The following is a 25,958-nucleotide window of genomic DNA, read 5'->3' as shown; positions in this document are numbered from 1 at the left end:
AAGGTCTACTGCAACATTGAACCAAAGAATAGGACAATTATACATGTCCAAAATGGCCGTTAGATCTTAGTATCCCCACCTTCTGGTTACATCGTCTAATTACCCCTGCAGCTCAGCGGGTCAACCCCTCATCGGATCAGCACTAGTTAACCTTGGAGACCAATTAGGTAAAGCCAAAGGAGCCTTTACCTTTATTGTTTAATATAGAAGAAGCGATATAGCTCTAGTGCTGACAGTAGATACCACCGCAAACAAGAAAGAGGCTTACATTCCCTGTCGATTGCCGCAGTCGACTAACTAGGGTATCCGCTCTTTGCTGACCTCGGTAATTTCGTTCATAAACAAGAGCATTACCTTATGTCATATGTTGACATAAGACCCGCTTCAGCCGCAAAAGGCCTGTTCTCTTTGTTCTCCATTTCTGTGTTTCCTAAGCATATAAGTAGGCCCTTATCGTTACCCGCATAGGAACGAAACCAAGACCTCTCCCTTCTGATCTGAGACCTGCATCTGTGGATGCAGATTGATGTTTCTCCCCTCTAGATAGCGACTTATAAACCCCCGGAACAAAGCCCAGAGACTAAAGAGCGTTTCTTGGGTAGCAGACGCAATGACAGCAAAGGAACAGCAAATCGAGGCCGCAGTTGCGGCAGGCGAGATTCCCGGTCTGATCCTACTTGCTACTGATACAGCCGGTATGCTGATAAAGAGGGTGACCTACCATTCTATATTAATCCCTTAGCAGACAAGTTCCACTACGAAAGGACTATTGGCAGTGCGTCCTTGAAACCAGGCGCTGAGCGACCTTTGACACTCGACACGACACTCACTATAGCGTCGTGCACCAAGATCATTACTACCGTCGCAGTGCTGCAATGCGTCGAACGAGGCCAGTTTGGTCTGGACGATGATGTCTCCACTGTCCTTGATGAGCTTCAAGACCTCAAGATCCTCAAGGGCTTTGAAGAGGGTACCGAGAATCTGATTTTGGTGCCGGTGAAGAATAAGATCACGTTACGGTATATATCCCGTCTCCTCTTTACCAACATGTCCTCATACTAGCATTGACGTGAATATTGACGCGCTGCCTAGACATCTCTTGACACATTCCTCCGGCATCGCGTACGACTTCCTCGATCCTAACATAATACGTTGGCGCATGTCGACGGGTCGCACTCCCGACATAGGTGAAAGCACGCCACTATTGCAGCGCACCAATCTCCCCCTCCTTTTCGAGCCCGGCGAGGGCTTCGTGTACGGCTATTCGCTCGACTGGGCCGGGATACTCGTCGCCCGCCTCAACAATATCTCCCTAGAGGACTACATCCAAAAGAACATTTGCGAACCACTAGCGATCACAGACTTGACTTTCCACCTGGAGAAGAACGACGAGGTTCGCTCCAAACTAGCCGACTTTAATTTCCGGTCCGGCGGTATAACTCAATTCGGCACCCCGGCAGACCCAAATGGTTCAATCTCCTGGATACCAGGGCGCGTATGGCCGGACCCCGTTGTCGAAGAGTATGGTGGATGGGGTGTGTTCACGAGCGGACCGTCATTTTTGAAAGTCCTTGCCTCTATTCTGCGCAATGATGAAAAGATTCTGCGCCCTGATACTGTAGACGAGATGTTCAAGGATCAGTTATCCGCCGCCTCCAAGGAGATGTTGAATGCAACACTGTCCATTCCAGAGATAAACAATTTTCTTGGTGGGACACCGTTAGGGCTGCAGAAGACTTGGGGGCTCGGTGGTTTACTCGTCTTGGAAGATCATACAACCGGTCAGAAGGCTGGAAGTCTTCGGTGGGCTGGCTTGCCGAATCTCTTCTGGTGGATTGATCGCAAGGTTGGGTTGTGTGGTTTTTATGCGAGTCAGCTGGTGCCCACTGGGGATCCGAAGAGCGTTGAGTGGTCTACTGTGTTTATCCAGGATATGTATGAGAGGGTGGAGGGGTTTGGCACTCAAGTGTGAATTGTAGGCTAGTTTGCGTGTGTGTTAACTCTTTAGGTTGTTTAATTGGTATGGATACTAACACAAACTGCAAAATCTGTCAGTGCCTAGGCAGAACAACACACGCCTGCCTAGCAAATTGACCGATCTCTGTGTTGTATCCGGATAAACAATACCTTGTGTTAGCCTCATATTCCTACATAATCAAGTGTTCTCAATATATTACTTCAACCTCCTACATCCTACCCAGAACAACACCTAAGCCTTCTACACTCCCTCCAAAACCATATCCCAAGACAAACCACAAACCACAAACAAAATGGAACCCACCAACGACACCAACAACGATCAGGTCTTCCTGCAGATAAGCGACCGTCAGTTCATAACCTCCAAATCGACCCTCTCCCAGAAAAGCACATTCTTCGAAGCTCTCTTCTCCACTCGATGGAACAACCAGCGTCCAGACGGCTGTTACTTCCTCGACGCAGACCCAAATCTCTTCGAACATATTCTTCTCTACTGTCGTCGAGGCATCTTCCCTCTCTTCTACGACCGAGCTTGCGGACATAACTATAGTCTTTATCTACAGCTGCTCCAGGAAGCAAGGTACTTCGGCATTGACGGTCTTCGAGAGTGGTTAGAGGAGGAGAAGTATCTTCAAGCTGTGAAGATAGAATATTCAGTGAAGGTGATGAAAGTTCCTGAGTATCTGATGTGCTATACTCGATTGGCGAATACGGAACTGGAATATTTCCCGCATTGAGGTACTCGTGAGGTGTTTGTTTGTCCCCGGGGACTTGGACCGCATAGAGGGAATCCAGGACTTTGTGGGAAGAAATGTGAAAAGGCACAGGGAAAGGAGGGAGCGATTTATGTGGATGAACCTGTCTTGGTTGGGCTGGTCATTGTGGAGAATAAGGTTGTGTTTGATATGAAGCAGTGCTTTCCGGTGCCTGAGTGAGGGTGGGTATGGCTTTTGTCTAGGGTTTCGATGTGTGGTTGAGATTGATATGGTCAAGACTTCTGAGTGCCTTTCAGTATGGATTGCGAGTTGACTGTGGGATATGATCAGATCTGGTTTGATTGATATCAATCACTTTTGTCAAGAAATATGAAGAATGTCCCAATTCAGCCTCAACCAATTCAATACCTCATTACAACAACTGAAACTATATACATACACAAACCCCAACAAACCCCTCTATTCCTCCTCAAGCGGTTTCCGAACCTCATTCCTCACGTCCATCCACTCCCGAATAGACTCCCACCTCCGACATGTATGTGTCTGACCCACGCCCAAGAAAACCGGCACTCCCTTCCAGCCATACATCGGCACGGGGGACAAATCCGCATGACAAATCACCGACTGCACAACCTGCTCCAGACAATGGTGGAGATGCACCTGGCCCCAATTATCAGGCATATGGGATGAATTCCGCAGAAAGCTGTCGTGGTGTTCCAGGTGGGCGGAGTAGTAGTCTTTGTCTAGGTACATGCGGATGTAGTTTAGGCAGTGGAGGGAGTGGAAGACGTCGAGTCTGTTTTTTTATGGTTAGTGGGTGTTGTGGTATGGTTAGGTATGTATGGGTATGTATGGGTATGTATGGGTTTGAGATGGGATGGGAGACGTACTCGAAGTGGTAGTTTCCTGTATCTGGGAACTTTTGGATATAGGGTTTGTAGGGTGTTGCTTCTTGGTCTGTTATTGCGGGGAATTCTCCTATTTAATTTTGAGCTCGTTAGGATGTGGATTGGTTGTTAGATATTTGATTGTAAAATAGGAATAAATACCACGAAGCAACTCAGCCCAAGCAGCATCTATCTCCGGACTAGGCGGACCCGCATATTGAGGTTTTGTAGAATCTACCTCTCGTTCTATCATCTGCGTCTCCTCATTATAGTAGAACTTTCCTGTGAAGACGCGCTCTTCATAAGAGACGTACGGTTGCACGTCTGGAAAGTCAGTTTTGTATGCCCCATGTGTCACAGGTTGTCGGAATAGTAGATAGCCTGATAAGAGAGCTAGAATCCCGGAGAGCATCCACGGGATGCCGGTCTGCCAGTTGAAGGTTGTCTTTGAGGGTTTTGGGGGCTCGTTGTTGTTTAGTTTTTCGTATGTGTATTCTTTCATGCGTTTGAGGAATATTGGCATTTTGGTATGTTGGGCTTAGATTTTTGTAGAAGGTGGGTGGTGGATGTTGGGATCTGAGCAGATTTGGTTATGTTAGGGAATACTAGAGGCTATTGTTCAGCCGAGGAACGTTCGATCTTGGACATACTTCGGGGGTGATCGGTGCGTTAGCCCCTAGCTTAATGGTGACGTCCCATCTGCAAGGTATCAAGGGTTGTGACGATAGTGGCATGAGCATTGGCTACAGGGAATGTGCTAGACTATTAAGAATCCATAGATCATGCAGTGTAGGACAATCATAAATGTTATCATGTAGATAGGTGCCAGAACAACCAGCGGTGAAGTAACGTGTACTCGACGTGATATGATATGTCACCTGCACACGCCATTATGAACTCTCTCCCGTAGGTTGTTACTTTGCTATATTATTGAATTGGCTATGTGGTTACACGTATGTCTAGCAGTGGTGTATTTCATGAACTGTAGTGGACATAACGGGAGTGAGTTTAGTAGATATAGAGCAAACGTGTACATGTAGCTCCTTAGCAGTAAAACTTTCACCATGCAGTAATTGCCCTGCCCTCTAAGGCAGATCGCTGAGCTGCACACTTTGCTAGTGCCTACTCGCATGCATGCATTCTCTTGGAAGAGGAACACGGGGAACTCCGAGCAGGGCGCTGATTCGTCATCTTCTGAAAATTGGAGTATAGAAAGTGTAGATTATTGACAGAAGGTCTAATCATGCCAGCCAAACTGAAGATCATTGAGAAATCCACATAACCACGTCAGATGATTATTGATCCCTCACATGACGGATCTCATGCAATGAACATTCATATATTCAATAATATTCTTAGGTCAGTACAATCCAACGAGTATTGTCGAATCACCACCTAGGTCTACTTTTTTATCGCACTGGATAGTCCTTACAAATGCAGGCTTTTTCTCACCGCTCATGATCTGTCGCAGCTTACATCCCCGATCACGCAATGCAATCTGCGTGACCTGGTGGGAGGCGATCTTTTCAATCATATAGCAGGACTGATATATAGGTCAACATCCCACCGGCACTCGTAGCCAACACTGCATTCATCTGAATTTCACACCAGATCTCATCTCACACTGCAATTATCAACACCTCCTCCCTATCTTATCGAATACACCCGAATTAAAAAATGAAGCTTTCTGCTATCTTGCTCACATTCTTCGCCGGTGCCATCATGGCCGCCCCTGTCCCGGACAACTCGATCCATGAGCGGGTACGACACATACAGTACAATGCAGTTTTGGACTGATGCTAACAGGAGAACTGAAGGGCAGAATAACACCCAGCACCCCGATTGAGGAACGAGTAAGTGTGCCAGGATCAGAATCTTGTGTTTTCATATGGATTACTGATAGAAGAATGAAAAGGGAATTGCTAGTGGCTTGGTGAAAGAACGCGTAAGCCTACCTGAATATGCCGAGAAGATTCCTAACTAAAATTCTAAAGGGCCTCGCGTTGAAGAAGCCGGTCGTTGAGCGGGTGAGAAGTGATTTGTATACTCTCATTGATAGAGTACTAACAGCTGAGTGGGCAGGCCAGACTGACGCCTAGCGTCCCAATCGAAAAACGAGTAAGTCTGCCTGGACCCCTTGAGAGATGTCCTAACAAAGATAAAAAGGGAGAGGCCTTGATTAAGAAGCCGATTGCTGAACGGGTGAGAATACATGATCCCATACGCTGTTGAATAGATTACTGATAAAAGATTGAAAAGGGGGCTGCTGCTGGCGCTGGCGGCTGGGTTGAAGAGAGGGTAAGTCTGTCTTAACTGGTGTGGAACTACTGCTAATAAAAGAATATAAAGGGATACGGACGCCCGATCGCCGAACGGGTAAGCTTATCTAGACACATTCGAAACCACTGCTAACAGGAAAACGATAAGGGGGGTTTGGAACTTGGGAACCCGATTGAAGAGCGTGTAAGTCTGCCCATATGTGCCCACAAGAACTTTTAACAGGGGGATGGAAAGGGGGCAATGGGGGTTTAAGGCTTGGTTGAAGATCTGGAAGATCGTCTGATATCTGACGTGACTAATGCTCGAATTACAGGGTATACTTGTCCCTAGCGATGGGACTGTCATCCACCCAGATGTTGTAGTCGGAGCAGGTCCTCATTAATCACCCCACACGACTGGGGAGGATGGCCTTTTACACCATGTGAACCAGATAAGGGCAAGTTCATGTTCCTAGCCCAGCGCTGCCAGCCTGTTTAAACCAGCACCTTGGTATTTCTAGTATCTACTTGAAATAAAGCTGAAGAAGCTTAACCCTCAGAGTTCCTCAGTTAGGATATTGGCAATTTATATTGAGCGTTTTGAACAGACTATTCAAGCTATATCATTAAGATACTCTTGATTTAATATGTATTTTCGGGACGAATTACGTTACCGTTGAAACGGCGCATGGAGTGGTAATCCAACCAGAATCAATTGCCCTTCTGGTCTCCCAATTCCTCGTAAAACTCTCTAAGGGGACCTTCGACATCCCCATAGTCATTCTTAACAATATCGTAGGCTTTCGTGACGCGTTCAAGACGCAAGTCAAGATCATCAGAATCCGGTGCTTCAGTCCGATCTTCATTTTGTCCCAAGCTGTAACGCTCAACCGTGAGCAATCCATCCGTGACCTTGATCAACCCAAGTACCTTGATGGTTGTCAAAGAGAGGAAGCATATTCTGATATAGTCTAAAAGTCCTCCTCACTATCGAGATAGAGGATAGGAGAAACATCATGTTAGCTAGATTATAATACTTCGAATTACGTTGTCTTAAAGGGGGGGGAGAAGAAAGGGCTCGTGGAGTGTACAGACTACATGACGATGGTTCAGAAACCTGGGAGAAAAGGGGGTATAAGAGGTAGTAGGTATTTTACTCACAGGGACTCCTCGATCGAGTCGAAGGTTTCCTCTGCCTTCCCCAAGAAGCCAAAGACTAGATTCTGGCCGGAATCGTTGTCATCGGAACCGTCTAAGCTGAGAATACATTCAAAGACGGTAAAGTCCAAAGAACCTGACGGAAGCTTGACGCCGACAGGCAGAAGAGTCAGCTCGACCAAGGCCTAGACGTTATTTCGGCGCTTACCTTGCCTTCAAGTTTGGTCATATCCATACTGACGAAGGAATAATCTAAGGTTATTGAATGAGGGAGGCGATAGTGGGGGAGGAAGTAGCAAAGGTTCAACTAGGTCGGGTGGTGGGTGCTGAAGTTGGAATACCCGAGATTAGGACATGTCGGTCTAAAGATACCAATCTAACGAGATTGGGTACATGAATATACTTCGTGGTATTCTGTAATCTTCTGTGTCCGACATTCCCTCTATAAGTTGCGGTCAGTGGATGGATCTGAGACGCTAGGGGGACAAAAGGCTAAGATCTTCGATCTTTGAGGTCTGTTGGTATTATAGACGGGACTAAATAAGCTAGAACATAATGTGACTATCTCGCTTAGGGGAGGACAAAACTGAGAGTGGGCCTATTGGAACCTAGTTGAAACCACGATTTTAAGCGAACCGATTCACTGGGACCAGCTATCTTTCACACGATGTCGGAATGGTTGACATGATCGGTAAACTGCTGCTAGAACCTTGAAATTCCGCGGGTTAAGGCAAGGTCCAGATGCGCCCCTCATCGTGGTTCAATCCTACTGTACATTGTTGTTCTTCTCTCTTTTACTACTATTCACTTTGCCCGTACCGATAACCTTAGCTAGTCTACAGGTTGATCTATACTGCACCCTATTCATAAGAAGAACATTGACATGCGGCATCAAGGAAGCAGTGTGTGGATATGAGGGGTAACCAATACATATCTGGCTTCAGTACGGAATATTTATCCGGCATTATACGAAACAAGGCTTGAAGTGTGGGGATTCAACATCTGTGCTCGATATAGCCTAGCGCATATGGACACTGCGGGTCTGAGAAATGCAAGGACGAAAGATCTATACAACCTCACGAGGGCTATTGAATAAGGGTATGCGAGATACGTAACCTGGTGCGATGCCTAGATGGGTCGACAGACACACTGGGTGTCTTGGGTTAAACGGTCATATGGGGAAGCATGTTAATGAGACAGAATATGATGAAGTTTGGTTTTTCTGAGTTGAAATGCAAGACTTTATTATCGGTTTCCCTGAAGTGTGTCCTATCGGCGTTGTATGGAAGGGTCACCTTTTTCTCTTGATCAGGCGCCAAAAAATAGCATATATAATCATGGTAAGTTGGAAAAACGTCATAAAACATCTATTTAAGAAACAAAGTGCCAGTGGTAGAGCAAACCAAAGTCATCTCAACTGCCCATACCCCCAATAACCATAGCCTGAATAAACCTGCGACGATCTCTTTCCCTGCGCAACATGACCAAACAAGTTGCAATTACCAGAGCTTCCTCCACCATGCTTAGGTCAACATCCGGACTAATTACAAGTTGACCCCCATTCCCAGCGGAACAACAAGACGAACCTGTCGCACGCGTATCTGGACTTCGGAGAAGATAGGCGATCCGTGTAGCTTTTCCACATTCTGACCCATCTATCTTCTCCAAACACAAAGCCTTAAGCTTACCCCCACTCGGAGAGTCAATTATCGAGTACTTCCATTCCCATTTACACCCCCCCTCCGGAGGTGTAAATGACATGGCCCGGGTGGTCAATTTCCCCTCCAAGGCAATCTCCGGGATGACGTCCCCTTCGATGGGATTCAAAAAGCGGATCCAGGGACAGCAACCTGGTTTAAAATCAATGGAGAAGAGGTCTCCGTGTTTGGGGGAAGCGAGGATGGTGTGACTCGACATGGCCTTTGCTTTGGTAGCTGTATATGCTAGGGAACCGTCGGCGGTGTAGATGGGGATTTCATTCTGTCTCATGGGCATGGGTGGGCGGAGTGCACGGATACCCTTTGCTTCGACACGAAATCGCTTGCCTTCGAGGAAGCTGCCCTTTGATGTGTCTAGTAGTGTGGTTGTTGTGGATGCAACGCTGTGGATGCTGGTTGCATACTCTTTGGATTCGTGTTTGGTATCCATATCTGAAGTTCTGGAACTGGAAGGAGGTATAGAGTACTGATTTGTTTGTATGTGAATATAAGTAGAAAGTAGATGTCAATGAGAATACCGTAACTCATCAATATCTGTATCTCTGACCTGGTTTATATAGATGATGCTATCGATGCTGCGCCCTGATCGTACTCGCTTAAATTAAGCTTCCGCTGGAAGAACCTTATTGGACGGAAGGAATACGAGCCTTCCTATTGCAGACTAGCGGTTGAGCATCCGTGGACGGCAGTCGATCGTCACGGGACGCCCGCAGCCTCGCGTTCATCGTCTTGGCCAGAATACGAGCCTTTGCCACACAAGCCACCACAGGTCTACTATGACGTGGTTGGAAACCAAACGCGCTTTAGGACCGGGCGAGATCTCTAGCTGCTAACAGCTGACGCTACTTGCGATAGGGCAATGCCACGTTATGTCTGAATTTGTGCCTTCTGCCCGGATTGTGCCCAGTCAGGGTGGAGCATCACCTTGATTGTCCCCTCGATGGGAGTGACCTTTTCTGTCCTATCAACATAATGCACGACAATGCAAGGTGGACTGAGTCGCTTTTGTAAGGAGGCTATGTACCCACGTCCCAAAATGTCCCCCTTCAGTACGCCTCGTCAAGACTCAAACGTGGCTTAATAGTCACCTTCTGACGAGGACATACTGGATACGCTGCTAGCACTCATTAATCCTGAATGTCGGCGAGGATCCAAAGGCCCGGTCCTACTCAGTTGATGAGAAGGGACACTAATTAGGGCGGCTATTGGTTCTCCAATTAAACGACACTAGCAGCTCCCATGAGACTGTCAAAATGATTGAACATCAATGTCTCGTGGGGTGATCAAACCTTCTTATCTCGGACATAGCAACGGAGATGAGCGTCTGATACAATGCTCTATTGCGCTTAGAGTTTAGATGGGTTATGAATCTCGGTGGGGTTGTTCTTTCAGGATTGGTGATTAGCTGTTGTTGACTGCGTTAAGATTTCCGGCGAACCTGAATGTTCCATGAAGCCAGATGATCTACCCGTATTATGGTAGGAAGGTAGAGAAACACTCCCATGGAGCTTCTAACGGCGGATTGGGCATTACAGCTTGGTTTGTGGGCTTTCCTCGGCCATGAGCTGTTTCGGTCAAGCTCAGACATGACTATCATACCCCGTGAAGTTGTATCAACACTTTTGCGGTCTCAAATCTGGTTATCCCAGCCATTATTTGTTCAGAAAATGTGATAATACGGTTTTACTTCATTTTGTCCATCACCTAGAGTCATAAAGCGAATAAACCATGACGTACACCAAGTACCAACAATACAGCAACACCGCCTCCACACACATTAGCAAGACCCATATTTGAACTAAAGGAAATAACAAAACCAGACAATCCCAACTCCTAATATCAAAAGTACCACTAACCTTACTCAAACTCCTTCAACTGCGTCGCAAAGCCCAAACCAGGCCACCATCCCACCCGATGCTTAACAAAGAACTCCGCCTCAGGCTTAGCCTTCTCAAAATCCTCTGTGTTATCCAGCGTTCCAGCTAAAACAATGACCGCTCCTTCAAATCCCTCGCGATCACCGGTTTTGTATAACAAGCTTCCACAGTTCTCGCAGAAACGCGTCGTCAAGTTCATGCCGCTCTCATGGGTCATTGAGTAAGTTTTGGGGGAACCAGATGTGATGCGGAAATGGCTTTCAGGGATCAGGAGGTTCGCTGAGCTGCCGCTGCTGAGCTTGCGGCAGGTTAGGCAGTGACAGACGGCCTGGATGTATTGGGTGAGCTTTGGATGTTTTTGTGTAGCTAAGGAATGGTCACTGTGGTACGGGGATTGGGGTTATAGGTACCTTTGAGAGGGGCTCCACGTCATACTCGTATTTGACTGTTTGGCAGAGGCAGGATCCGGTTGGCATTTTGTCGATTATGAAGAGGTATAATAACAGACGACTTGGGTGTAGGTGTTTGTGCGGTGGAGATAGAGGGGTGGAATTGAGTAGATTGATATATAACTTGTCGCTTTGGCGAGACTGTTCTAACTTTCAGTATATGGTTAAACTTAGCATGTTCAACTACATATGGAGGAGTCTAGACTTTAAATTCTCTAAGATTGCCAATACAATGACGCGGTTATCTATCGTGGGCTCAGATCAACTCGTTTGATTGGTTAAACAGCTAGCATTGAGTTGCCGACGTTGGAAAGCTGAAGCGAGGTCGACGCTGGCCGAGATTCACCATCACAGATTTGAAGAAGAGCTCTGTTTGACGAAGTCAGCCCACCGACCCGAGAATACTTACGCGCGGAGCCAAGATTTATTGCTGATAGGGTAATCCGACCATGCTCCAATTAAATAGCTGCACCATAGCTACGCCTAATTCAAACCGTGGTACACGTTGCCTGATTCCTGCGCCGTACTTTCGACTAAGTTTCGGGAAAACAGTGGGTCCAGCCTACACCTGACTGACTGGAGGAATAATTGGATGATAGACCGGACAAGCTATAAGTCTGACTAGATGATAAGGGATGCTATATGGACAACTGAGACTGCTACTCTGCATGCCTGAGATACACACTGAGAATTAGAAGGTCCACTTAGCTCTACATACGATGTTGTCTTGTAGGTCATTCAGTGGGCTAAACAATAACAGCCTCAACTTTCAACACGCCGCATAGCGATACATGTGATTATCCATATACCTGTTGATAAACTTGTGCCTTATGCAAACATCAACATGGTGAAATTTAATGATAGCTCTATGGGCTTCGGCCAAGGTATTTGCTCTACAGCTTCATCATTCCACTGATCAGGATCCGCTTTTCGTAGCATATCAACTACCTCCGCTCTACCCCCACCGCTATACTGGATCTGCTTTAGATTGGAATTCGGGACCCTTAAAAGTGATCCGTTATTCCATCTGAAGTCCACTGATGCTCCAGCTGAGAGCAAAATCTGAACACTTTGTTGATCTTCAAGGCAGATTGCACGACCTAATGGATTGGGCTTGATATTCACATCTGCAATTCCTTGTGATACCAGATACATTAGAATGTCCGTACCGATTAAGCTGGAGTATGCTATAGCATACTCAAGGGTACTGCCGAAGTTTCTATCGCCACCGCAGGTAAACTGCAAGTTTATATTAGCATTTCCCTCTTCCACGAGGAGCTGGACAATATCCCTTGACCCCGTCTCAACAGCCGTGGTAAGTGCGGTGTTGGTGTGTCCAAACCGGAGCTGCTGGTTGACGTCAGCATGCACCTCGGTCACTAGATACTTGATAATCTCCAATCTCCGTCTGATTACCGCGGCTAGTGCGGTGCCATGTGAACAACGCCAGCCTTCTAATTGTAAGTTGACATCAGCATTACCCTTCTCCACTAGATATTTGACAAGATCTAGTGGCCCTATACTGGACGCGATGCCAAGTGCGCTGTTTGCAAGGCCAGACACTAGCGGTGGATCGACCACCGCACCTGCTTCCTCCAATAGATATTTCACAAGCTCCAGCCTGCTAGCAGAGTCACTATGGCATGCAGCAGCAAGTGCACTGATGTAGTTATCGCATTCTGTTCGAACATCAACACTGCCCTGTGCTTCCTCCACTAGATATTTGACAATATTCAGCGCTCCTATCACGCATGCCTCACAAAGAGCGGTTGTAAAGCCGCGTGCCACTAAGTTGACATTTGCATTTCCCTCCTGGACTAGAAACCTTACGAGGTTCTCGTCCCCTTGTTTGGCTGCTATAATAAGAGCACATCCACAGCCCCTTGTACGCTGGTCTTTGGGCAATCTGGATACAAGCTTTTTGCATAAGGGTTCACAACGCACGCGAACAGCTATAGCAATCAAGGTTTCTCCCCTATTGTTTTCGAGCAACAGGTCAATGTGCTCGTCTTCCCACCACTCCTGAAGTGGGTGATACAGTCCGAGCCATGCCATAGCAAGGACCGGTGTGTCAATGAGCTCTAGATCATCCTGGGACACTCTCCCATTACCATACGGTAATTCGAAGGAGTCTTGGTGCTTAAATATATATTGTATCCAATGTCGAAAGTATGGGCTGCTTTCCTGTGGTGAACCGAGGAATCTCTTTAATATCCTCTTCGAGTGATCATCTGGCACATTGTTGCGAAAATGCACAGGCCAATGTTGCTTGGCATATTGGTGGAACGGGTTATTGATGTCCAGCTTGTCGCCAGGGAATACCGTCACCGCTGATGAGCTCGGATGAACTGAAGCAGAATGGTCATTCAATTTGCCATAAGCCTCGATGAGAAATGACAAGCAAACACTGCCACAATTGAAGCGAGCCGGTCGGTCCAGCAAGGTCTGGCGACGTTCGAAATACTCAACAACAGAAAGATGGGACAATCTCCACACATACTTCTTGGAATCAACTACAAGGAGACTTTGACTGAATGATTACAATGGCTTCTCAGTGATATGGCTGGTTAACTTTATGTCGCCCGTCTCGACATTCATGCGGATAGCAGCCAGAAGTTCATCACTCCTCAGTGGGCGATTAGCGAACATCACCCACATGAGGGCATTCTGTACTTTTTGCCTGGTTGGCGGTGCCAGCTGTTGTATTTGGCCGTAGATCTGGTCATATGTCTTTTCCAATCCTCGTGGAAGATGGTTAAGAGCATAATAAATGGAATCTTCGTCGCCAGCTAGCTGCTCAATCTGGGCGAGGTGAAGAGCTGCCCACTGAAACCTAGCCACTCATGTTAGTGGCATAGTTGCTTAGAAATAGTTGATGCCTTACATATTGTCACAACCACTTAAAAGAGCCTTCCTAATGTCAATCTTCAGGTATGATGGTAAGTCTGCCAAAGCGGTAATTTTTGTCAAGCTTGTTAGTAACAAATTTGTCAATGTCCTCCATGTTGTCTGCAGCCCTAATCTGCACATTAGGCTTCGACGCAAATTGGAACGAAATATCTCCATCAGGTCGACTCGCAATGAAGACTTTGACCGTGCTCGTGGACTGTGAGTCAAGCTCATCAAGCACTCGTATCAATTGGCGTCGTTCATTGACAGCAACTTCATCTAAAGCATCTAGCACAATGATAGTCTTTGAGTATAGGTTGAAGGATGAAAGTAACTGGGCTTTACATGCATCAAGGTTTAGGTCGGATCCCCTATCCTTGGCAGCCCTCCATGCCTCTTGAAGACTGATCCGTACCGATTGACAGTCGCTCAAGGGACCAGCAAGCTGCCGAACGAAGCATCGAAGCACGTGCAGTGACTTTCTCCGTAATTCCTCTTCTCTGTAACAGTAGAAGAAGGCAAAGTCCTGGTTCTGAGTGCAGGTAGAATTTGCAGAGGTGTGGTCAATGACGTGAGATGTAAGGAACGTTTTACCGGTGCCAGCTAAGGCTAGTCAGAAGAACAGTCTCTGGGCAAGGCAAAGGGCTATTTGGGACTCACGATATCCTCGAAGCCACAGTATGCCAGATGAAGCCGAATCCCTCCATTCGCGGAATGTTTCATGTCGTATCAGCCACGTTCCGGTTTCGGGTGTTCTTCTTTCCACTACGTGGTCATGGTGATTGCCGTACTTTATGTCTGATATCCAGGAAAGTAACTTGTCCCGCTCTTGATCGTCCATTCGCTGCACTACGTTTTCAATTCGATGAGTAACACCGACTAGTGCCATGTGAGCATCCTCAAGTTTTATTCGTAGGAGAGAATCCAGGTTCGCCTGAGCCGTAGCCTCACATACACGAACGGCATCCGCAAGCCTAGATTCGTGGTCTCTCAAGGTACACAGCATATCTGATGCTTTTTTTGGATCGAACACAGATTTTAGAAATTGGACAGCCGTGTTAGAGGAAACGTCGGTTGACTTGATCACCAGCTCCAATATAAAGTTGTAAAGCTCCACCAGAACATCATAGAGTCGACTAGTAGGCTCCACTCCGGCTTTATCCAACTTGTAGATAGACTTGTAAATCTGGCCGGAATATATCACACGGGTAACGTTTTCTACAATAGAAAGCAAGGAACCCTTTTCTTTGTCATAGACTTCGATGCCCTAATGCCAGAAGTTAGTGTTGGTCGGACTGGCTACAATGGTGGGGAACTCACACCTAGAAGAAGCTTGATCACGGACCAGGGCCCTTCTGCTGGCTGAGCGAATCCAACAGCAAGGTCTCCGATCTTTGTAACCCACCCGATTATCTGCACCGCTGTATCGCGAACTTTGATCTCATGATCTCCAACCTTGATGATCCAATCTTTCTCTTCACATTTGTCCCGTTGCCTTTTGGCTTCAGCTAGGACGCCTTCTATCCGCTGCTTCACAGGTTCAGGACTCTGCTGATCAAAGCCAAGGCTTTTCAGGTTCTCTTGAAGCTCGGGAGCCAGCCTTACATAGGCCTCGTGCCACAAGTCACGTTTAGCATTTTGGGGTCGTTCCGGAGTCTCAGGTTTGATCTGTTCGCGATTATCATCTTCGCCGCATGTCTGAAGAGAAAGAGGCTCGGGCAGCGTTGACTCATCCAGAATAGCTCCACTAGCTGAAGCTTCACCAATACTTTGCACCTCGATAATGGGAGGCTTCACAGCAGGCTCGCTGTCTGCCTGTTCTTGGGGATCGACGATGGCCGGCGCAAGAGAGGATGGTAATTCGGATTCTTGCTTTTCCTTCTCCTTGCCCTTGCGATTGCAGATATGGTGGACTTTAGATCTCATCCGTGTGAAGCAGGTCACTTTCGATTGCTCAATTGCGTTTGACTAGCTCGTCTTCTGGTTTTGTTTGGATCTGTGGTTTACATTGGGCATTTAAGGATGAATAACCACCTCAACAACCTGGACAGCAAGTTAAGGAGGGATAAACTCGTGCTGGGAGAACGCGAATGGGCGGGAGTGAGGGGAACAACCAGATTAACAGCCTGACGTGAGTCTCTGTCGCACAAGAGCCAAACATCTCGAATCCCATGCTCTCTATAGACGCTCGGAGGACTGCGGTAGTACCAACCAGTTCAGCTGGTGAGGAGTAATGCGACATTAGGAGGTGGCTACGATGCCCAAGAGGGCACCTCCACCAAAGACAGGTTTGGGTCTCTAGCAAACCATCCCTTGTACACGGCCAGACCATCCTGTACGACACTAGCTTTGCGTGGGCCAATAGATATCCTGGTATGGCCCGGATACTGCGCCGTCTCCATTTGTCTGTATGTTAAAATGATTAGTGGTTATCATCAGCAGTTAGAGCACTGTGCACAGCGCTCAGCCCCTTAACGCGCCAGCTTCTGATGGTATCGGAACCACCCAGGCTAATGAAAGAGAATACAGGTGAGTCTTACTGTTGCTTAGGCATGTCTTGGCAATCCTAGCAATACAAGTCGTAAATATATTCCAGGATCCAAACAATGGCCTTGTCATAATCGTATCACACGTTCTACACACCAGGAGCACAGCCTGTGAATCATCGTCGGTAGGCCGCACAGAGGCTGACACTACGCAGCCCAATTTAGATGGCAAATAGAAATGTTCTCACTACGCCTCAACCCTATCGGAATGATATCTTCTCGAGCTTTTGGCTCTGTGCGACCGTGAGTCTACATAGTGTTACAATATGAATATAATGGAGATATGCTAATCCATTGAAATTCATAGCAGCGTATTGCGTGTGCATCGACTAGTATAGACGTTCCACGCCATGTTTAATTATAGGGCATCTAGAAGCGTCCATCATAAGGCTCCATCAAAGTGTTGTTCTCGATCCCAATAGGGAACCCCTCGCCCTCCGCAGTAGTATGGCACCAAGGCTTGAGCCCAATTTCCTCCCTCAGCTTACTCGAGAAGCACTTCGACCACTGACGACGCGGATAATGCTGGTTCACATCTTCCACAGTATCAGGGTGGACATACTCCTTGTGGGCACCAAGGTTGTCTAAGGGATTGTTAGCAATCTATGAACTTCCTCGTACTTTATAGTTGACGGACTCACCAAACTGCGTAGCAAGCTGAATAAGTAAGCCGATGGAATGAATAGTCCCAACTTTCACCGGATCCTGATGACGGATGATGGCTTCTGCGACACTTTCAGCCTGGGGTGCTGGGGCACCTTTCTCCGTGAGGACGTTCAGAGCGACAATTCCACCGTAGATGTCGAAGGACATAAAGACGTCTTGGGTGTACTTGTCGATAGTGCCGATGTCGTGGAAGAGGCAGGTGAGAAGCCAGGTTTCATCGCTGAACTTCCATTCTGGGAAGTGTTGTCTGGCGATTGCAAGGCCTGCTGACAGTTAGATGGGGAGTAACGTATGGTTTTAGACGAGGTAGAAACCTTCGTACCATAATAGTAGACACGCATGCTGTGGTTAAAAGTGTGAGCGGGTAGCTCTGCCTTAACATATTCTATGGCATCTTTGACTAGAGGAGTATCGGGAAGAGTTGTATCTTTGACCAACTGGGGAACAGAAGGCTTGGTAGGTGGGTTAGTAGCAGCTCGCTGCTGAGGGTCGCAGGACACCGCTGTCCAACCGTATTCTTCGACTTGAGCTGCTCTGGTGGGTGACATGGTAAGAAGAGGTTTCGATATACTTCTGAGGTTAGACATCAATTGATGAGCTTAGAGTTTATCTTGTAGAACACTTGTTTGAATGAACATTTGACAGAGACAGAGGGGTATGACTGATATTTATAAACCTCTGGTAATAAATGATCGCCAACAGTGATCTGAAGAACCGGATAATGAAGTCAGAAATGCATGACATACACCAACCCTAGTGGGGCATATCTTTCCAGAAAGGGCAGTAAATATGTGTGGGGCTGCTGTGGGCACCAATCACCACAACCAGCTTTCCTCGGGTCTCGCCTTCATATTCCATGACAAATGTGGCGCTGATGCTAGATGTCTGCAGCCATTCTAATTTACTAAGCCAAATCCGTGGCTCCGCCGACATATGTCCGTAAGAGACAGCCCCACGAAATTTTATATCCTTCCTAGGAAGTTCCCAACCCCACGTGTGCCCTTCTTTCCGAGGCAATATGGCACACCTCAGACAAGGTGATCTGCCTGAAAGGACTGATGTTCTGCAAAAGTTGGCAGGTATTGAACCTCATGCTTCTTGAAGTAAAGCAAGTACCCTCCTCCAGCCTGGGACTTCCATGTGTTGGAAGGTTAATCTAGCAAATGTCAGAGGATATGTATGCTATAGTTTGGGCTCACAAGTCAAGTGTGTGTATATTTTCCTTTCATTATAGCTTGGGTGGCCGCATAGTCTATATAAGAAGCCAGTCGCGTCCCAATTGCCCGATGTTGAATATCCACTGCGAAGACAATGTCTGCTGGGTATCTTCCATCCTCCAGAACCTCTTCAGAATATTCGCGGCATTAACCACATTGATACATTTCGTCTCGAACCAGAATTTCTCCAGACAACCAATGACAAAGTCCCGTTGGTCTTGTTGTCGCGATTCTAAGCCTGCCACAAACATAGGCCAGAGTATACATTTAAATAAAGCCTCGTCGCACCTCATGGCCTCGATGATAGTAATCAATTCACGTACCAAGTCACTGAGAGGTGTCATGTTTCCAGTAAGAGCATCTAAAACGCGTCTGCCGTATATGAGTGCACCAGCTTTATATGACTCTGCCATCATTGAGAGCATAGTTGTATCCTGTGTAGAATGGGTATGTAGTTGTGTTATATCTGATGCCCAGGCTCGGCAGTCAAAGCTTCGGGTCAGGTCAAGTACTGTGCTGACATTTTCAATATATAATTGCAGGCCCTTGTCGAGGGGATGTGAACCTGCCAGCATGTCCCTGCATATTGAGAAAGATCGCAGAGCATCTAATAGAAACTCTGGACACCCTATATAGGACTGATCAAGACGCATCTGAAGGGGTGTTGTCGGCCCCTGGTAGGGCGTGTTAGATAACAGCCGAGGACGTGTATATGTCGCCCCGAGTGTGTCAATTCTGAACATGAGGATGGTTAGCAAGGAACGTATATAAAGCGGGGATTTTTCATTGGCACGTACAAGTAGATCTGTCTTATGATAAACTTACGTATCCCTTCGACAGTATCCCCAAGACCCTGCTCAGTACCTGTTTGTGATTCCATGGATGGTTGAATCTGAGTTATCAATTTCTTGACGCCTTCTAGATGAATGTTCCACTTGTCACTCCCAGACTCCAAGAGATCCAAAAAAATCAGTAGAAATGCGCCCGCGACCAGTGTATCCTGTTTATAGGAATTTGCATCGTTCAGAGCATGCGATAGCGATTGTATAGCTTTATATTTGAACCAAAGAGCATTGTAGTGCGCGTCAGTTAATGCGGGAAGGGTTGATGTTCCCAGTTCATAGAACGATTGGTCTCCATTAGCCATATGGCGTGATGAGAGCGCAATAATAGACGTTAATAACACCGAGTTGCTCAATGCAGCGGGTATTAGATTTCTTAAAGGGTTCCTCTTGCTGTCATACATGACGAACAGCTTGCATACGCATTTGCTATCTGGATATTGAGTTAAAGCTTACTCAAGATAAATTGATGCACCAGGTAGAATAGCAGCATGCTCACAATAGTATATGTAATATTTAGAAACCTTGTCTAAGTTTGAAGCGTAAGGGTCATCCGGATTTACTGGCACATCGTCGACAAAATTATTACGAGGCTCTGAGTCATCAGATTGGCATCGTTAGTCGAATATATATATCGATAATGATCCCCAATATCGCTCCAGATCTATTCTCACCAAGGACATCCCCACCATACACCACAGCATCACCATTGGCTATTGACTCGCAATTATTTATATCCCTGGCGCATGAACCATCTCTCCTGGTTGCGTTTAGGGCGAACTTTGTGGCAGAGACGGATGCATCCTTTGTCGAAGAAGCTTTCTTCTTAGCCCTAAAGGCTGCACCTTCGACCCACCGGAGAGGCCTTTTTATATAGCATTCCAGTCCGGCCTTTTTACATTTCTTGCAAGGTGGCTCGGACATCTCGCATTCGATGCGTCTGCGGCGACAAGTGTAACAAGAGTTGTCCATGATGGCCGTGTCTTTCGTCCGACGAGCGATCCCTCATCTCAAAAATACCGATCAGGTTATCCGACGCAATTAATATTGCCGGCATCGCACGCACAGAGCGGGGAAATGGGACGGGCCGGCCACATGACTACTACTGGTGCCTAAGGCGTGAATGGCCAGTCAGTGTTTTAAACCTTTATAAGCAAGTTCCCCTTCTGTCCACGTGGCGCCAGTCATGGACTGCCAAGCCCGGGATCCCGGGCCGCGGGTAGACTAGCCCCTTTCCAGCCATGTCTATATCACGGCGAGCGCGACGCAAGGTCGATTTCAGACCACATTTGGATTACTGCATAGTTGCCTTAATCCTCGGTGCTACGCTAGGATTCCCCCAGCTTGAGGTAGCCTTGCTTATACTGTTCAATAACAAACAATTGCGGGCGATTAGTATGTGACAGCGGAATCCTGTTAAACTTTATCGGAGGGTCATGGCTGACAACAAATCCCGAAATCCCGCTTTTAATGAAATCAGATACATGATTTAGTGTTATGCAAGTTGCCAAGACAATGGTTTCCTATAAAAGCACATAGAATTTGGTGGTCGCTTTATGTCCACCCCTTTACGCTTAACCTAGATAGGCAACGTTCACCGTTATCCAGCTAGCCAAGTTCGTCCGCCAGCATCACTCCATACCTATCTCGTCTAGTGATTAAAGGCAGGAGTTGGCGGACAGACACTGCCTTCCCCTCAGGAGCCTACATCAACATGTAGTCCTGAGGCCATAACCAAGCGACTTCTCCCAGTCTACGGAAACCAACGACCTCACCCATCAATATGGCCGAACAGCCCACCGCTGCGAACACAACCTCATCACCCCCTAAACTCAGTGTTCTGCGACCTGAGGATGATCTCCCGCTGTTAGAAGTTGCGGAAGAGGAGGATGAGGAGGATTTCTCACCGACGGATTCCGCGCTTGGCAGCACCGGCACCCAAAGTTACGCCACGTCCCTGCTTTCCGAAGTGAGAAACTACAAGTACGAGAATGGCCGTCGATACCACTCCTACCGCGAAGGGCAGTGTGTGCTGCCAAACGACGAACAAGAGCAAGATCGCGAGGACCTATTACACCACGTTCGCAATCTGCATTTCAGTGGAGATCTCTTTCACGCCCCGATCCCAGAGGATGTTGAGAACGTTTTCGACATTGGCACCGGAACAGGTATGGCACATGCCGTATCTATTCCAGGAAACCCGCTCGCTCATGGCTGACCAAATAATAATAAAGGTATCTGGGCCATCGACTTCGCAGACACACACCCCAACGCCCGAGTAATCGGCACCGATCTCAGCCCCATCCAACCCGCCTGGGTCCCTCCAAACCTCGAATTCTTCGTCGACGACGTCGAAGCCGACTGGACTTTCAAACGAGATTACTTCGACTTCATCCGTGCATGCGACCTTGCCGGTTCGATCGCCGACTGGCCGAAACTGCTGCGCCAGGCATATTCACACATGAAGCCAGGTGGATGGTTGGAACTATCCGACTTTGAGATGGAACATTTCTCTGACGATGACACACTCGATCTGGCGCCCTCACTGGGCGAGTGGTTCAGACTGTTGATTGAGGCAAGCTCGAGGTTTAACCGGCCAATGAAGGTGGCGGCCGACCATCAGAGAAATATGATAGACGCAGGGTTCACCGATGTGAAGGAAAAGATCTACAAGGTAGGTTTTTTCTACTTTCGCTCTCCCTCTGGTTTAATACTCCGTTAATCTATCGGGTATTAACTTAATTTCTGTAGTTCCCGATGGGTCCCTGGGCTAAAGAAAAGCGATTAAAAGAAGCCGGTCGGTTCCATCGCGAAGTCATGGTTATGAGTCTTGAGTCGTATGCTCTTGCGCTTTGTACAAGGGTTCTCGGCTGGTCCCCGGTGGAGGTAGCAGTTTTCTTGGCCTCTGTGCGGAATGAGTTGAGAGATCCTAGGGTGCATATCTATGGGAAGTTTCATGTTGTGTGGGGAAGGAGGCCGGTTGAGTAAGATGACTCAACGCAAGTGTGTTGGTAATGATTAATGACCTTTTCCTAAATATACTAATACTGCACGACCATGCTTTCTTATCTATTTCGGGGGTTACTACTGAAATGCAATGAGTGACTAGTAGCCAGTGACATGTACATGAAGTATCCTTCCTACGGTCTATAGGCAACCATTGAGATCCGGTGTCTCAGACCCATATCATAGACCGTTCATTGGACCATGTTATCTTTGAAAGAATACCTAAGGAAACCACCTCGGCAGATAATCACCCAAGCCCCAATAGTTCTCGCGACCCATGGGATGTCCGGCACACTTCCGTATCTCATGCACCTCCACACCCTCGGGGAGATTATCAGGATCGTAATACATGACTCCAAGACGTCCGCAAAGTTCTTCGCTAGCCCCCGGGACCGGGACCAGAGCAGCCCGGGCGACTGCGGCAGATCCGACGATCAGTAGAAGGTTGAGGGAGAGTCTCATGGTGGGATATGGTCTTCCTCTATTAGAGGTGAGGTTAATATTTTGCAGGTAGAGTGGATAGGACGTCGGACCTGACGTACTTGACTTTGGGATACGATGTATAAATACCGGTAAAAGAGGGATTAGGTTGTCAGAAGTGAGACGAGGTTTGCATCTGAGCAGAAATATCCCTAGATATGGACACAGTCGATTCATACATCATAGGTGTTAAATACATTCTTTGTACGTAGCATTTACTCATTGGTTCATTCCAGTTTTTCTCTGTTGGCACTAGTGAGCAGGGATTCAATTCCAGCAGCGATTTCTGGAACTAACATAACTATGAGTCCATATGCTAGGCAGATCAATTTCTAGGAGGATAACGCAGGTCCTCCGGGGGGTGGGTCTAGGCCTGCATAGCAATGTAGGGTAGTGAAACGGAAAGACACGTATATCACTACTGAACCACGAGTAAGATGCAAAGCGTCATTAATTCTTGTTGATTTACACAGTGGATAATCTGCAGGGTGCTATAAGTCTTCCCAAAAAGGCAAGGGGTGAGGCTGAGCAGGATACCTTGACTGATATTCGCCCATAGTATTACCATGACACCTGTCTTTTACAAAGGTAACCCCCTATCACAAGCTTTAGACTAGTCTTGATCCAGAGCGGGTCTATTTTACGTCATGCGGCCAAGTACCATGGTTTGAATCAAAGTAGTGGGAAGAGATGCGACATATTGGATGCTAACAAACCATAGTTTTGTGTAGCATCCGTTGCTTTAGACGGGGCCTCACCAGGGTTACAGACCACAACGACCAGATGCAGAATGCTCAGCTCTATTTTCCAACATTTCATCTCTGATTATAATCCTTGGCAGTATACGTTGGACGGCATGGGTGATGAGATAGAAATCAGCTTTGGATCACTCCGAATAATTATAGAAGTCTAGAATCTATTTTGAACCTATCAGATAAATCCTGGTAAACAAGGATGTTATCCAGGCAGAAGGGTCTAACGCAAGCTGGTTTGCGTGGAATGTTGATAACTGCATATTAGCCTTAGTGGTTGGGAGAGGTGGAATATATTCATAGGAAGGGACTATCTATGTCAAGTCGGTAGACAAAATTGTGGATGATACTCTCGCTGATACCAATCCTCGGGCTTTACGATTCATCTGAGCGCAGGGCTCTCTGCTAGTCATGGCGGGTTCTCTCCTTGGATTTCGCGTGTCGATTTGACCATCCCATGCAATGGTGGCTTTGCTGAGGTCCGACTCTAGGTGTAGTGCACCAAATTCAATATTTGATACCATGTTTCTCTCTGACATGGTTTCACAATCGGTAGATTGACATGCGAAGTAGATTGATTGTAGAAAGTCCTGAGATGACATACGTAGTCGGAGATTTGGGGGCTGATTTAAAGAGGGCCAATATACCGATCGACCGAGCGGTCCACCTCAGAATAGGGATATTTTCTGCTCGCTAAAATTTCCCCGGATAGCCAAAGCCAATTAGGAATTTCTTTCAGTATGTACCAAGAGTTCTGTAGAACTCTATGAGCTGCTTGATGGCCAGCCTGGGCCTTAAGCACGTAGGATAGTGATGGTGATCCTTACCCAAGACGCACTCGTTAGCCTTCAAGTTATATCCACCTTAGTTAGATTAGATGAAACGGGATCCATCATACGAAATAGAATTGGCTATACACAGCCCACAATCCCATTAGTTCAAATACATACGCTACTGTTGTATATCCAATTGTCAGACATGGTTTTCAAGTCGATCGTAGCAGTTCGAAGCACGTACTGACTGGGGCAATGTATAGACCTAATGCTGGATGCAATATGGAAGACAGCTGTCTCTAAGTTATAGAATATATTATATACAGGTAGATATGCAGCTCGTAAGTTTCGGACCCATGTACAAAAGATTCATAGCTAGGGAGGCTCACGGAATCAGCACAAGCCATCGGGAGTATATACACCTAAGTCGAACGTATAAACTTAATATTACAGCGCAACCTGTCGTATTGCGATTCACTCTAAAACCATAGCGATCGCTGCCATGGCTGCAGCGCCACCAACAGCCCACCTAGCATTGCCTGTCACCTGCGCCATAGCCGCATTGGTGCTCTGGCTAGCTCCTGCTGTTGAGGATGCTGTATTCGCTGCCGCTTTCTGCGCCCCACTCCCCGACTCCCCAGCGGCGGCAGTGGCAGACGCGGTGCCAGTAGTCGTAGCAGTAGCACGACCGGCGGTAGGAGAAGTCTGTGCAGAAGCGGATCCGGAAGCGATCTCAGTGCCGGTGATGGTCACGGTCCGATAGAAGTCACTGGCTGGGGCGGTGGTGCCACCATCGGACTCTACATCGGTAGAAGAACCATAATCCATAGTTATGTCGCAGTTGAGGGAGGTGGAGTCGTGGAGAGTGCATGCCTCTATCATGGTACTGTTCAAGTTGAGCATCCTGCCACTAGGGCTTTACTGGGAGTCAGTTTATAGAAACTCACGCTTCCGGGTCATCAAAGGCAACACGCATGGTGGATGGACCAGCGGTGACGGTCCAGCCGTGTGATGAGCTGACACAATCTCCAACCTGGTAGAAATTTTGTTTGGGGGGCTTCGGGTTGCAATTGATTACGTATGTGGTTAAGAGACCGTCCTGTAGATTTTAGTTGGAGCTTTGTCTGGTGGCATGGATAAGGCTGGGTTCCTGTACAGTGCCAATGACCTTTCCCACTAGATCGACGCTGTCCATTTCGGTGAATATGATGGTGGCAGTTTCATTGGCGATGGCCGTAGCAGTAGAAGCCATGATGGCAAATGAAAGTAGGGCTTGAGCACGCATTGCGTGATGTATGTTCAACGTTGATCAATAGAAATGAATGAAAAGTTTAAGTTTGAAGGATTTCCGAAGGACCGACACGAACGAGAAGAGGAAAGATTTTCACTCTGACAAACTGGGTCTTACCCACCTTATATCATGGTGTTAAACCCTAATTGAAGAGACCCTGGTCCCCTTTATGGTTACATCGTGGTTTTTGATATGCTCGCTTGCACGTTGTTTGAGGACGTGGGGGCCGAATGATTACTGTTTGTGAACTAGTCGATCAATAGCGCCAGGAACCGTTATTTTAATCCTTGTCCTTATCCAATGGGGCGTTGCTATATTACCTGCCGCGCTTTGAGCAAATCTCGGTCAGGTGTCAGACCCGCTGAGTATTTAGTAGTTCAATTCTTGATCTACATAGTCATAGCCCTAATCATGTCCCAATTATTGAGGAGCCCTATTCCCACGTTTCTTGACGGA

At 47.2% G+C, this 25,958-nt stretch overlaps 14 protein-coding genes across 14 annotated transcripts; 4 read left to right on the top strand and 10 right to left on the bottom strand.

Moving 5' to 3' along the window:
• Nucleotides 1-610: 610 nt before the first annotated feature.
• Nucleotides 611-1,972, top strand: F9C07_10476 (putative transesterase; the record flags this gene model as incomplete). The annotated part of the gene is made up of 3 exons (XM_071507427.1): nt 611-695; nt 743-1,019; nt 1,093-1,972. The coding sequence occupies 3 exons, from the start codon at nt 611-613 to the stop codon at nt 1,970-1,972; spliced, it is 1,242 nt and encodes a 413-aa protein (XP_071366646.1).
• Nucleotides 1,973-2,270: 298 nt separating this feature from the next.
• On the top strand, nt 2,271-2,714 carry F9C07_10477 (uncharacterized protein; the record flags this gene model as incomplete). The annotated part of the gene is made up of 1 exon (XM_041286058.1): nt 2,271-2,714. The coding sequence occupies one exon, from the start codon at nt 2,271-2,273 to the stop codon at nt 2,712-2,714; it is 444 nt and encodes a 147-aa protein (XP_041146687.1).
• A 219-nt stretch (nt 2,715-2,933) lies between these two features.
• Nucleotides 2,934-4,213, bottom strand: F9C07_1585570 (uncharacterized protein). Its single transcript, XM_041292305.2, has 3 exons — nt 3,743-4,213; nt 3,584-3,671; nt 2,934-3,489 (listed from the first exon to the last, which is right to left on the bottom strand). Exons 1-3 carry the CDS (start codon nt 4,101-4,103, stop codon nt 3,153-3,155), a joined length of 786 nt encoding a protein of 261 aa, XP_041146686.1. The 5' UTR covers nt 4,104-4,213; the 3' UTR covers nt 2,934-3,152.
• A 489-nt stretch (nt 4,214-4,702) lies between these two features.
• On the bottom strand, nt 4,703-5,114 carry F9C07_10479 (uncharacterized protein; the record flags this gene model as incomplete). Its single annotated transcript, XM_071507430.1, has 2 exons — nt 4,703-4,771; nt 5,013-5,114. The coding sequence occupies 2 exons, from the start codon at nt 5,112-5,114 to the stop codon at nt 4,703-4,705; spliced, it is 171 nt and encodes a 56-aa protein (XP_071366645.1).
• Nucleotides 5,115-5,257: 143 nt separating this feature from the next.
• Nucleotides 5,258-6,242, top strand: F9C07_10480 (uncharacterized protein; the record flags this gene model as incomplete). Its single annotated transcript, XM_071507431.1, has 10 exons — nt 5,258-5,341; nt 5,398-5,433; nt 5,496-5,525; nt 5,575-5,607; nt 5,663-5,698; nt 5,747-5,782; nt 5,840-5,878; nt 5,930-5,956; nt 6,008-6,043; nt 6,174-6,242. The coding sequence occupies 10 exons, from the start codon at nt 5,258-5,260 to the stop codon at nt 6,240-6,242; spliced, it is 426 nt and encodes a 141-aa protein (XP_071366644.1).
• A 307-nt stretch (nt 6,243-6,549) lies between these two features.
• Nucleotides 6,550-7,318, bottom strand: F9C07_2213295 (uncharacterized protein; the record flags this gene model as incomplete). The annotated part of the gene is made up of 3 exons (XM_071509667.1): nt 7,205-7,318; nt 7,000-7,142; nt 6,550-6,799 (listed from the first exon to the last, which is right to left on the bottom strand). Exons 1-3 carry the CDS (start codon nt 7,229-7,231, stop codon nt 6,550-6,552), a joined length of 420 nt encoding a protein of 139 aa, XP_071366643.1. The 5' UTR covers nt 7,232-7,318.
• An 877-nt stretch (nt 7,319-8,195) lies between these two features.
• F9C07_2283905 (uncharacterized protein) lies at nt 8,196-9,415 on the bottom strand. Its single transcript, XM_041286053.2, has one exon. It carries the CDS (start codon nt 9,142-9,144, stop codon nt 8,410-8,412), a length of 735 nt encoding a protein of 244 aa, XP_041146683.1. The 5' UTR covers nt 9,145-9,415; the 3' UTR covers nt 8,196-8,409.
• A 1,026-nt stretch (nt 9,416-10,441) lies between these two features.
• Nucleotides 10,442-11,467, bottom strand: F9C07_1585106 (Mss4-like protein). The gene is made up of 2 exons (XM_071508232.1): nt 11,002-11,467; nt 10,442-10,919 (listed from the first exon to the last, which is right to left on the bottom strand). The coding sequence occupies exons 1-2, from the start codon at nt 11,065-11,067 to the stop codon at nt 10,572-10,574; spliced, it is 414 nt and encodes a 137-aa protein (XP_071366642.1). The 5' UTR covers nt 11,068-11,467; the 3' UTR covers nt 10,442-10,571.
• A 401-nt stretch (nt 11,468-11,868) lies between these two features.
• F9C07_2244636 (ankyrin repeat-containing protein) lies at nt 11,869-16,742 on the bottom strand (the record flags this gene model as incomplete). The annotated part of the gene is made up of 6 exons (XM_071510034.1): nt 15,250-16,742; nt 14,590-15,196; nt 14,024-14,532; nt 13,925-13,965; nt 13,613-13,873; nt 11,869-13,564 (listed from the first exon to the last, which is right to left on the bottom strand). The coding sequence occupies exons 1-6, from the start codon at nt 15,853-15,855 to the stop codon at nt 11,869-11,871; spliced, it is 3,720 nt and encodes a 1,239-aa protein (XP_071366641.1). The 5' UTR covers nt 15,856-16,742.
• On the bottom strand, nt 16,743-17,855 carry F9C07_2283903 (putative cyanamide hydratase). The gene is made up of 3 exons (XM_041292303.2): nt 17,464-17,855; nt 17,117-17,404; nt 16,743-17,059 (listed from the first exon to the last, which is right to left on the bottom strand). The coding sequence occupies exons 1-3, from the start codon at nt 17,726-17,728 to the stop codon at nt 16,845-16,847; spliced, it is 768 nt and encodes a 255-aa protein (XP_041146680.2). The 5' UTR covers nt 17,729-17,855; the 3' UTR covers nt 16,743-16,844.
• Nucleotides 17,856-18,233: 378 nt separating this feature from the next.
• On the bottom strand, nt 18,234-20,577 carry F9C07_1585098 (C6 transcription factor (Acr-2)). Its single transcript, XM_071508231.1, has 4 exons — nt 19,875-20,577; nt 19,700-19,795; nt 19,156-19,633; nt 18,234-19,093 (listed from the first exon to the last, which is right to left on the bottom strand). Exons 1-4 carry the CDS (start codon nt 20,170-20,172, stop codon nt 18,394-18,396), a joined length of 1,572 nt encoding a protein of 523 aa, XP_071366640.1. The 5' UTR covers nt 20,173-20,577; the 3' UTR covers nt 18,234-18,393.
• Nucleotides 20,578-21,091: 514 nt separating this feature from the next.
• F9C07_2040390 (UMTA methyltransferase family protein) lies at nt 21,092-22,179 on the top strand (the record flags this gene model as incomplete). Its single annotated transcript, XM_041286056.2, has 3 exons — nt 21,092-21,368; nt 21,435-21,874; nt 21,952-22,179. Coding segments are annotated over 3 exons (945 nt in total), but the record flags the coding sequence as incomplete, so codon positions are not given.
• A 249-nt stretch (nt 22,180-22,428) lies between these two features.
• On the bottom strand, nt 22,429-22,668 carry F9C07_10485 (uncharacterized protein; the record flags this gene model as incomplete). The annotated part of the gene is made up of 1 exon (XM_071507432.1): nt 22,429-22,668. The coding sequence occupies one exon, from the start codon at nt 22,666-22,668 to the stop codon at nt 22,429-22,431; it is 240 nt and encodes a 79-aa protein (XP_071366639.1).
• Nucleotides 22,669-24,455: 1,787 nt separating this feature from the next.
• Nucleotides 24,456-25,613, bottom strand: F9C07_2283900 (putative GPI anchored glyco protein). The gene is made up of 3 exons (XM_041292302.2): nt 25,368-25,613; nt 25,159-25,310; nt 24,456-25,097 (listed from the first exon to the last, which is right to left on the bottom strand). Exons 1-3 carry the CDS (start codon nt 25,494-25,496, stop codon nt 24,686-24,688), a joined length of 693 nt encoding a protein of 230 aa, XP_041146678.2. The 5' UTR covers nt 25,497-25,613; the 3' UTR covers nt 24,456-24,685.
• Nucleotides 25,614-25,958: the final 345 nt, after the last annotated feature.

Source organism: Aspergillus flavus, chromosome 4 (assembly GCF_009017415.1).
Source record: "Aspergillus flavus chromosome 4, complete sequence".
Taxonomy (NCBI): Eukaryota; Fungi; Ascomycota; class Eurotiomycetes; order Eurotiales; family Aspergillaceae; genus Aspergillus; species Aspergillus flavus.
This window is presented reverse-complemented; position numbering and strand designations above follow the sequence as displayed.

Bases quoted from the DNA above. Each gene is read 5' to 3' on its own strand.
- F9C07_1585570 (XM_041292305.2), bottom strand. From the start codon at position 4,103: ATGCCAATATTCCTCAAACGCATGAAAGAATACACATACGAAAAACTA. The intron at 3,672-3,742 runs GTATTTATTCCT...AAAATTAAATAG, and splicing joins TTGGGCTGAGTTGCTTCGTG to GAGAATTCCCCGCAATAACA. The intron at 3,490-3,583 runs GTACGTCTCCCA...ATAAAAAAACAG, and splicing joins ACAGGAAACTACCACTTCGA to ACTCGACGTCTTCCACTCCC.
- F9C07_2283905 (XM_041286053.2), bottom strand. From the start codon at position 9,144: ATGGATACCAAACACGAATCCAAAGAGTATGCAACCAGCATCCACAGC.
- F9C07_1585106 (XM_071508232.1), bottom strand. From the start codon at position 11,067: ATGCCAACCGGATCCTGCCTCTGCCAAACAGTCAAATACGAGTATGAC. The intron at 10,920-11,001 runs GTACCTATAACC...CAATACATCCAG, and splicing joins ACGTGGAGCCCCTCTCAAAG to GCCGTCTGTCACTGCCTAAC.
- F9C07_2283903 (XM_041292303.2), bottom strand. From the start codon at position 17,728: ATGTCTAACCTCAGAAGTATATCGAAACCTCTTCTTACCATGTCACCC. The intron at 17,405-17,463 runs GTACGAAGGTTT...AACTGTCAGCAG, and splicing joins CATGCGTGTCTACTATTATG to GCCTTGCAATCGCCAGACAA. The intron at 17,060-17,116 runs GTGAGTCCGTCA...ACAATCCCTTAG, and splicing joins TCAGCTTGCTACGCAGTTTG to ACAACCTTGGTGCCCACAAG.
- F9C07_1585098 (XM_071508231.1), bottom strand. From the start codon at position 20,172: ATGGACAACTCTTGTTACACTTGTCGCCGCAGACGCATCGAATGCGAG. The intron at 19,796-19,874 runs GTGAGAATAGAT...CTGATGACTCAG, and splicing joins GTATGGTGGGGATGTCCTTG to AGCCTCGTAATAATTTTGTC. The intron at 19,634-19,699 runs GTGAGCATGCTG...CTCAATATCCAG, and splicing joins TAAATATTACATATACTATT to ATAGCAAATGCGTATGCAAG.
- F9C07_2283900 (XM_041292302.2), bottom strand. From the start codon at position 25,496: ATGCGTGCTCAAGCCCTACTTTCATTTGCCATCATGGCTTCTACTGCT. The intron at 25,311-25,367 runs GTACAGGAACCC...TAAAATCTACAG, and splicing joins TGGGAAAGGTCATTGGCACT to GACGGTCTCTTAACCACATA. The intron at 25,098-25,158 runs GTGAGTTTCTAT...CAACTTGAACAG, and splicing joins GCCTTTGATGACCCGGAAGC to TACCATGATAGAGGCATGCA.